The following is a 9687-nucleotide window of genomic DNA, read 5'->3' on the forward strand; positions in this document are numbered from 1 at the left end:
TGGGAGCTGATCACCCACCCACCTCGGTCTGGTGCACTTTCAGGGCAGTGGGGTCACCGGGTCATGGGACCGTGGCAGGCAGGGTCCTGTACTCACGTCAATGCCCCCTCCCAGGAGGTCCTTCAGCACCTGGCCACATAGCAGCCTCAGCTTCACGGAGGACTGGAGGGGGAGGCCTTATATCAGTCAGACTGACCCACCTCACACAGGCACACTGAAGGGCTGGCTCAGAGAGGGCTGGCCACGTGATCAGTCACACAGCGTGTGAGAATGGCCCAAGAGGGCTGAGACCCCAACTCAAGAGAGACCTCACCACCCTCCACCCCCCAAGAGCCCCCAGCTGCAATCTCTTCCCTGCCCCCCGCCCCCAAGATCCCATGCACTCAACAATCTTGGCAAGTGTGCTGATCTCTGCCAGGACCCAGTCAGGACAGTCCAGGTCACCACAGAATCGGAACCGCTGCAAGAGAGTGAGGTAGGTGGTCAGGCTGCAGGGCGGGCTGACATATGCCCAGGTGTCTCCCGTGCTACTGCTCCGCAGGGTTCCTGCTCCCTGATAAGATGGACAAGCTCTGGCCACTTGTTCTCCCCTACTACCAGGCTGCTTAGAGAACACTCTCCCTGTCTCTTCCTGCCACCAAACCTTGTTCTGATGCATGTCCCAGGCATTCACCTGCTCTGCGGACATGCCTGGGTGCCTGCTCTGTGGGAGAACCCACTGTAAGCGCTGGGGGTGCCGCATGGAACCCATGACCCTCTCACCTCCTCTTCCTTTCCCTCTCCAGCTCCAGCTATACTGGCCTCCCTGTTGCTTCTGTTGCAAATTAAACGTGGCTTGCTGTCTCATGTCACTCAGGTCTGTGCCCAAATGACACCTATTCTGATGGGCTTTCTCTATTTGCTTTCTTAAATAGCCCCTCACACAAGGTAATTTGGAAAGGCCAGCGGATGTATTCATTATCTTGATCGTGGTAATGTTTTCATGAGCATACACATCAAAACTTATTGAACCATACATTTACACATGTATGATTTATGTTGATTTTATCTCAAAGAAGCCGTTTAAACAACTCATCACCATCACGTCCTAGCTCCTTCTCTTCCTTTTTGATCTCCACAGCGTTTATTACATATCACATTTTATTACTTATCCAAGGTCCAGTCAACCACATATTGATAATATCCTCCACCCGCCTGACCCACTGTCCTTTGCCCTGTTTCTGCAGCAAAGCTCTAATGCACACAATGTCCATGTTCATCTCTCCACACCTTTACCTGCGCTGCTTTCAGATACTGGAAACAAAGCCTGCAAACTTGAGACACGGTGAACCCACGTTCTCCTGATTCTGTCAGGCCCTCAAGGCAGCCCCATTAACTCCATGTCTTCTACTTTGCCCCACTGTTCACTGTTCACTTCAGACCTGCTCCATGACCCTTCCACCTCCAGTCCTCCTTTCTGGCCTGCCACCCCCTTGATCACATGTGACCCCAGTGAAGTCCTCTAGCCATGGTCACAAATGACTTTTGTTACTAAACTTAGTCTTCCTCTTCCTTAGCTCATCCACAACAGCAGACACAAACCCATCCTTCTTGAAGAAACATCCTCTTCTGGATTTCTCCCTCTGGTCTGGCCTCTGTCTCATTTGCTGGCTCACCCCTCCCCATCCCCAGCCCCCAAATGGTGATCTCAGCAGGCTGCCTGCTGTCATTACTCTGAGGCAAGGCACTGGGGCTGCTGGTGAGGTGGTGGGGTGTTAAGGAAAGTCTGGGGCTTCTTTCCCTACTTCAGGAATTTTTAACTGTTTTGTGGCATGGACTCATCAGGCATCTGGTGAAGTCTACAGGCCTCTCTCAAAACAATGTCTTCAAATGAATAAAGTACGTAGGAAAAACTACATAGTAAAAGACACTAATTAAAAGTTATCAAAATACATAGTTCCCTGGTGGCCTAGTGGTTAGGATCCTGGGCTTTCACTGCTGTGGCCCTCGGTTCAATCCCTGATTGGGGAACAAAGATCCCTCAAGCCACATGGTGTGGCAGGGGGAAAAAAAAGTTATCAAAATATTCAAAACCAATTGGTGATGTGACATACATTTCAAGTGATGTCAGTAATTTGGAAATGAGCATAAATATGTAAATAATGCCAACAGCTGTGACATGAAAATATCTGGTTTCTATTAGTGACAAAGTCAGAGGTGCTGCTAATAACACTGAGGTCTGTTGCCAACATTCATAAATGGAGGAAATATTAAATTTCAGTTTGAAGTTAGTGAAAATTGAGATATAATATTTTCCTAAGTTTCTGGGCCCCTGACTTCTACCCACTGGACTGTTTTATCATCTCTGGACTTTCTCTGACTTCTACCATCTCTGTATTATTTACATTTTTACCATAAGAATGTGTTCCTTGTGTAACTTCTTAAAATACCAACATTTCTCTAGGTTCTGTCCTAGGCCCTTTCTCCTGAACTCACACTGTGGCTGAGACACATCATCCTGCTGACGACTCCCGAATTTATAACCGCCATCGTATTGTAGATTCTCTTCTGAGCTCCAGACCCTTAAATCCAGACTGTCTCCTACCTGGTGCACCTGGTCGCTTAGAGGCTTCACTAAGCATGTGTCACACTGACTGGTTCTCTTCCCTCTGAAACCTGCCCCTACCTGTCCCACCACCACTGAGCACCAGTACCTGGGAACCAAACCCAGCTCCCTCCCTCTCCCTTCTCCCTCATGCATTTAGTCTCTGAGCCCCACTGATCTCCTCCACTTCTATCTCCACTCTCTCTCAAGTCACTACCATCTCCTGGGTGGGGGAGTGTCTGCTGCCCCAGGCTGTTCCCCTCTTCCTCCCTCAACAAATCAACTGAAAGGCTCTTCGTCATTTCCCTGCCGCCCTTTCTTAAAAAGTCCAAACTCCTCTCAAGACCCAGCAAGCTGTGGTCTTTGCTTATCTGTCGAGCCTCATTGTTCACTAGCCTCTAGTTTCTACTCTTCCAGGTGATGAAATGCATTCATTCCTTCAGGTGAGCTCTCACCTGAAGTCTTTGAATGCTGTCCCCTATCTGAAGATACAGCCTCCCACCAGCCCCCTTCCATGCCTCCCAATTCCTGGTACACTAGCTGCTTTCTTTCTGCCCCAGCAAGCTTTCTTCCCGGCTTGCAGGCCCTCAGGTGATGTCATCCTTGGGAAGCCTTCTGGCGCTATGCACAAGATGAGTTTAGTCCCTCCCGGCTCAGGTCTTAACTATGACTGCCCATTCAAGCCTCCAACTCTGCCCTTCCCTCCTGCAGCCCAAGTCCTAGTGCCTGGCACAGTCCCGGTATACAGTAGGCACTCACAATCTGTTAAAGGAATGAATGAATGGATAAGTTGAGAAGTTTCCACCCCGTATATACTCTTTTCTGCCTCTGGGAAGAGCAAAGGGATTTCCTAACAGTGCAGAAGACTGAGCGAAATTGTCAGCAAGTTTTCCTCCAAGTTCCACAGGAAGGCTGGGAGGTGGGCGCCTTCGGGACGTCCTACTCAGGGGCAGAGAAAGGCCTGGAGAGACAAGCCCCAGCTCCTGCCCCCGAGAGTTCGGGCCCTTCCTTGCAGTCAAGACACTCCAAGCCTGCCGTCCCGCCCTGCTGGAGGAGGATGGAGGGAGGCTTTTCTTTACCAGACCCTCGGCTTTAACGACCGCACCCAAGTGTCCGCTCCGCGGCCCGGGCAGATTTCCCATCTCCTTCCCGCAGCGGCGGCGGGGAAATTTGGGGTCCTACCATGCCCGCCCTCAGCAACCACAGCCTCGTATCAACCCTCATCCCTCACCATTGCTCCAGGAAGCCCGCGCCCAGGACTTTCACCTTCCTGTCGCGCCGGGTCAGCTGATGCAGCGATCACGTGGCGCTTGGGCGGGGCTTCCTGGGGCGGGGCTTCCTGGGATCGAGGCGAGAGCGAGTCGCCCAGCCCCGAGCTGCTGGAGCGAAACACGGGGTCCCTTTGTCAGTCACCAGAACCTTTCCCCGGAAAGGACCAGCACCAACCCCCAGGTTAACTGAAAACAGAACCAAAGCAGCAGGAAGAGGGAGTGGAAGCCGTTTAATTTGTTCTCTTTAAGGCAGGGGAGGCCTTCCTTTCTGCAGTGGTATTCAGGTCTTTTCCATGTTTTGCATCAGTAAGTAGTGCCCTTACTATACAGGTGTGGGTTGTGGCAAAAGATATATTTGTAAAACTTTATTGGAATAGAATGCCCATACAGGAAATTGTACATAGTACAAATACAGAGTTTAATGAATTTTCATAAACCGTACGCCCCGTGTAACCAACACCCAAATAAGGAAACATTACCAGTACCCCAGATACCTCCTTCAAGTGCCCGGTAGCGCCTGGGTATTTTATTTCATTTTGATGAATCCCTTTGGTTGGATAGCAAAAAGCCTGTAAGAGTTGACATGCTCAGAATGCTTTTGCAGCTTCACCAACATCAGCTGTTTATCTTAATTTTTCTCAATCTAATGGGAGAGGAAAATGTTGCTTTAAATTGTATTAGTCTGCTTACTGGTGAACTTGAGGTAATGAATAGACCAGGAAAACTTAAGTTTCCAGTATTCACTTAAATAGATAAAAACAAACAAAAGATAGCAACAACAAAAATACACTAGAGTATAAACTAATGACCAAAAAAGAAATTGAAAAGTTTGATTTCTCTCTTCATTTCTATGCCTCTCTCCTATACGGTAGGCCCTGATTGTTTTTTGTTGTTGCAGCCTTTCAAGCTATGAAAGGACAGATAGAGCCCCTGACAATTAAACCACTCCATAAATAGAAACAGATGGAAAATTAATTCTTGCTAAAATTGATCACACTTAAAAAAATCTTTTTAAAAATCATGAACATCAGTACAATGAAATCAATAGTGTTGCAATATCAAAAATTTTTTTTCTTTTAAGAGGACAAGAATAGTTCCAAAAGAAGAAATGAATTGACACACTTAGGAAATCATTATTAAAAAGAAGAAAAAAATTAGTAATAGATGAAAACTGCCCTAAGTTGATAGGGTATTTGAAAGACAAAACAGCAAACATCAAACAGACAATTTATTTAAATTTGGAAATAAGGCAAAAGGCAGGTGGCATGTCCTTTTAATGTCATACTAGAGTATTGTCAAACAGATTTGTTTCACAAATAAAGATTATTTGACTATTTAGACCAGTAGTTATCAAACTTTTAGAGTGTTTAAGAATCACCTGCTGGGCTTGTTACAACAGTACTAGGCTCCACCCCCAGAGTTTCTCTAATCAATTAGCTCTGGAATGAGACCTGAAAAATTGCATTTCCAACAAGTTCCCTGGTCTGCTGAGATTTCCAGTTTGGGGACTACACTTTGAAAACCACTAATGTAGGAAAATGTACCTGAGAAATTACATGTTAACTCATGATTTTCTGTCCAGTAGAAAAGATAACCCCAAAGATTACAATTTTATTGCCCCATATGTAATTATCAGGTTTTTGTCTCTCAGCACACACTTTGAAATGCCTTTGCCTGTGCACTAGAATACTTTTCAACACAGACATAGGAAACAGACTTAAGGACACGACGGGGGGGTGGGGGAGAGGGTGAGAAGTATGGCGAGAGTAACATGGAAACTTACATTACCATATGTAAAATAGATAGCCAATGAGAATGTGACTCAGGAAACTCAGACAGGGACTGTATATCAACCAAGAGGGGTAGGGTGGGGAGGGAGATGGGAAGGAGGTTCAGAGGGAGGGGAAATATGTATACCTGTGGCTGATTCATGTTGATGTATGGCAGAAACCAACAAAATTCTGTAAAGTGATTATCCTTCAATTAAAAAAAAAAACTTCTCAAAATGTTCCTTGGGGACCTTACTGGTGGTCCAATGTTTAAGACTCTGTGCTGCCAATGCAGGGGGTGTTGGTTGGATCCCTGGTTGGAAACTAAGGTCCCACATGCCGTGTGGCCAAAAGATTTTTTATTAAGTTCTTTGAATTAGCTTTACCATCTTACTGTTCCCTGATTAATTAAATATTTGACATGCTTTCCTCCACTTGTATGAAAGTCATGTTTTTCACTTTTTTGCAAATTAAACTTTGATACAGTATACTCATATACTAGCCTTGGACAGGAGTACACAGATACTATATTCTAATACTAGATGTATTGCCCTTCCAGTCAGGAGCAGTAATGCACTCTCATTATAACCCAGCATTATCCTAGAGGTGCTATGGCCTGGGCTTCTCAACCGGGGGTGATTTTGCCTTCCGAGGGCATATTTGATAATGTCTGGAGATATTTTTAGTGGTCACAACTATAGAATTCTGGCATCCAGAGGACAGAGGGCAGAGGCCAGGAACACTGCTAAGCAGCCTGCAAGGCATGAGATGGTCCCCAGTAACAAAGAAAAGATGGCCAGGTGGTAGTGGAGGGCGCTGGGACATTGCGTATAGACCAGGCTCTCCAGACCCACCTGGGGCAGCGGAGTCAGAAGCCCACAGGTGAACATCTGCTCATCCCAGCCCCACACCCCCCGCAGGTGGAGAGAGGAAGGCTTCATAAGGAGGTGGAGGCAAGCAGGCAAGCATGGATCTCATCTGTCTGCCTGAGAGAAAGCCCAGATCAGCACTGGGAGGGTCAGCCCACGTTCCTGAGCGAGTAAGGGGGTGGTCCTGGCCAGAACTCTGGAACCCCGGCTAGTTGCAGACCCCCCTCTTGCCCCACAGATCATCATGGGATTCCTGTCCAGCCTCTGGCCATGAGGTGATTTTTTTGGCTTCTAACGCCGAGGCTCACCTTGCCTTTCTCTCTCACTTGCCGCTCTCATGCAGCCCCGCATTGAAGGTGAGTGTCTCTCTGGGGTGGTCTGAGGGGCTAGGGGTGCAGGCCCAGGGTCAGTGGCTCGGGCTGGGTCAGGGGCCAGTCCCAGATAAGTCCCCGTGCACCTTCACCCTCAGCCAGGGCCTCCCCACACTGCACAGCACAGCCACAGCTGTGGGCCAGGGGGACCCCAAGGACCAGGGACTGACCTCACTGAGACTGGCCACTCCCTTGTAGCCCCCACAGCAGCTCTGCACTCCCTCTCCAAGTCCCACACACACCCCAGGTCCATCCAGTCTGCTTCTCCTGACTTCCAAAAACACTGGGTTTTGTACCCGCTACCCCTCACACCAGGTTCTCTGCTAGGAGGCTGCTGAAAGGGGAACTGGCTGCACCTGCTGGAGAAAGGCCTTACGAAATCCGCTTCTTTGGGATTCGTTCCACCTTCATTCATTCACTTCCCAAATGCTGTTTTTCTCTATGCCAGGCTCTAGCGTGATAGGTCAAGCAGGGTGTGTGCCTTGAGGAGTTCCCCTCTTTAGAGACAGGCAGACAGACTCTCAGGCCTTGATTGTGTGGGCGCCCAGTATTGGGAAGGGGAGGACCTCACCCACAAGAGGTGATGGTAGGTGTGAATATGGAGGGTGCGGGGGCAACCACAGGCCAAGGGTGTCCAGGCGAGCTCAGCTTGTGAAACTGGGGTGCGTGCAGGCGCTGCTCTGTCTGGAAGGCCTCCTGACCTTGCCAACAGTTGGCCCTGGCTGGATCACAGGTAAAGGCTTCATGTTGATTTTTTTGTGCTCATTCAGTCGTGCCCAACTCTGTATGACCCCATGGACTGTAGCTCACCAGGCTCCTCTGTCCATGGGATTCTCCAGGCAAGAATACTGGAGTGGGGTGCCATTTCTGACTCCGGGGGATCTTCCTGACTCAGGGATCGAACCCGCTTCTCTTGTGTCTCCTGCATTGGCAGGTGGATTCTTTACCATGAGCGCCACCTGGGAAGTAATATTTAGTACATTCGAATTACATAACTAAACATGATAATTGTAATAAAAAAAAATCACAAAATACAGGACTTCTCTGGTGGTCCAGTGGTTAAGACTCCACGATACCAATGCAGGGGGCACATGTTCGATTCCTGGTTGGGGAACTAAGATCCCATATGCCATGTGGTGCAGCCGAAAGGTTTTTTTAAAAATTATAAAATACAGAGAAGTTAAGCAAAAATCTGTAAACCCTTTTTCTCCCCCCAAAAAACTGCTGTAACAGCCCTTTACAACTTTTTCCCCATGCATGTACAACTGTGACCTAATAAAAAATATACATTTGGTCTTTACCATGGGTTCCTGATACAGAACTCCTAAATCCCTTGATGTTTCCTGGACAATAGCAGCCTCTTTTGCTCTAATGAGGTGACTCTGGGTGGGGTCCTGGATAGCTTCAGGATGGGGGCTGGTCACCAGGAAGACCGAGCCATGATTAGAAGCTTGGATGGAACTTCCCCCAGTAGCTAAGACTCTGCACTCCCCAATACAGGAAGCCTAGGTTCGATCCCTGGTCAGGGAACTAGATCCCACATGCTACAGCTAAGAGTTCACCTGCTACAGCTAAGACCCAAGTGCATTCAAATAAATAAATTAATTTTTAGAAAAGAATCTTGGAAAGGGGCTGCTGAGCGAATTAACCGTTGATTATGGCCACGTGATGAAGCCTCCATAATGATCTGTGAACCACAGAGCTTCCAGGTTGGTGTGTGGGGAGGTGGCACACCCCAACTCCGCTGGGATAGAAGCTCCTGTCTTTGGAACCTCCCAGGCCTTGCCCAGTGCGTCTCTTCATTTTACTGTTTAACTGTGTCATTTATCATGTTCTTTATCATATAGCACATTGGTGAGCATGAGTGTTTGCCTAACTTCTGTGAATCATTACGACAAATTATTTCACCTGAGGAGGCAATTGTGAGAATGCTGATTTGTAGCCAACCTGGACCTACTGGGGGGTCAACTCTTTGGTGATCGGTGTCTGAGGTAAGGGGAAATCTTGGGGACTCCTGCATGGTTTGGTGCTATCCCCAGGTAGACAGTGTCAGAGCAGGATTGTAGGACATTCAGCCAGAGAGTGGGTTGGTGAGGGGAGAAACCCACACTTTTGATGTCAGAGTATTCAGTGTGTGGGGGCATAGTTTTTCCTCTTAGTCTCTATAAATATAACCATATTCTATTTTGGAATCTAAGTTTTCACCCAGCAGTGACTAGTGGCAGGCTTTGAACAGGTTAGGAATCGTGCGGGCCCTGCCCTGGGCTCCAGCAGGGATAAGAGCACTATAAGAGGAGTCTGGCCAGGATGCTGGGTGACCTTGGGTAAGCCTCTACCATCCTCAGAGCCTCCATTTTCTTGGTCAGATTAAGAGTGTGGGTAGTACAGGGTCAGTGTCTGAAAGGCAGAACTCCGTGTAAAGCTGGGCAGGCTGTGCACTGCACAATTTTAGGAGGAGAAGGAAGGGTATTCTTGTCATAATATGTGTGAAGGGAGCCCCCAGAGCTGAGGAAAAAATGGGCCCTGCCCGAAATGTGGTGTGTAAACCTGTTGGTACACCAGATGATTTTAGGTGGTATGCAAATGCATTCCTTCCTACAGTTACTTTCTATTTGTAGTAAATGATACCGACTTTCCACTTGAAGAGCTTGTTAAACCACAATTTTGTCTGTCTGTTTTGGCCTTGCCGTGCAGCTTGAGGGATCTTATTTCCCCAACAAGGGATTGAACCCTGGACCCTCAGTAGTGAAAGCACTGAATCCTAACCTCTGGTGTGCATGCTGAGCCCCTTCAACCGTGTCCAACTCTTTGCGACCCCACAGA

General features: G+C 48.0%; 1 protein-coding gene across 1 annotated transcript in view; it reads right to left on the reverse strand.

The window, feature by feature from the left end:
* Positions 1–3892, reverse strand: part of COMMD4 (COMM domain containing 4) — a 5597-nt gene extending 1705 nt beyond the window's left edge. The window contains exons 1-3 of the mRNA XM_010843330.1: positions 3816–3892; positions 389–460; positions 97–162 (exon numbers count right to left, since the gene is read on the reverse strand). Coding sequence (XP_010841632.1) covers positions 97–162; positions 389–460; positions 3816–3818 — 141 coding nt within the window. The 5' untranslated portion in view covers positions 3819–3892. The remainder of the gene's footprint in view (positions 1–96; positions 163–388; positions 461–3815) is intronic.
* Positions 3893–9687: the final 5795 nt, after the last annotated feature.

The sequence above is a fragment of the Bison bison genome, unplaced genomic scaffold (genome assembly GCF_000754665.1).
Source record: "Bison bison bison isolate TAMUID 2011002044 unplaced genomic scaffold, Bison_UMD1.0 scf7180017864181, whole genome shotgun sequence".
In the NCBI taxonomy this organism is placed as follows: domain Eukaryota; kingdom Metazoa; phylum Chordata; class Mammalia; order Artiodactyla; family Bovidae; genus Bison; species Bison bison.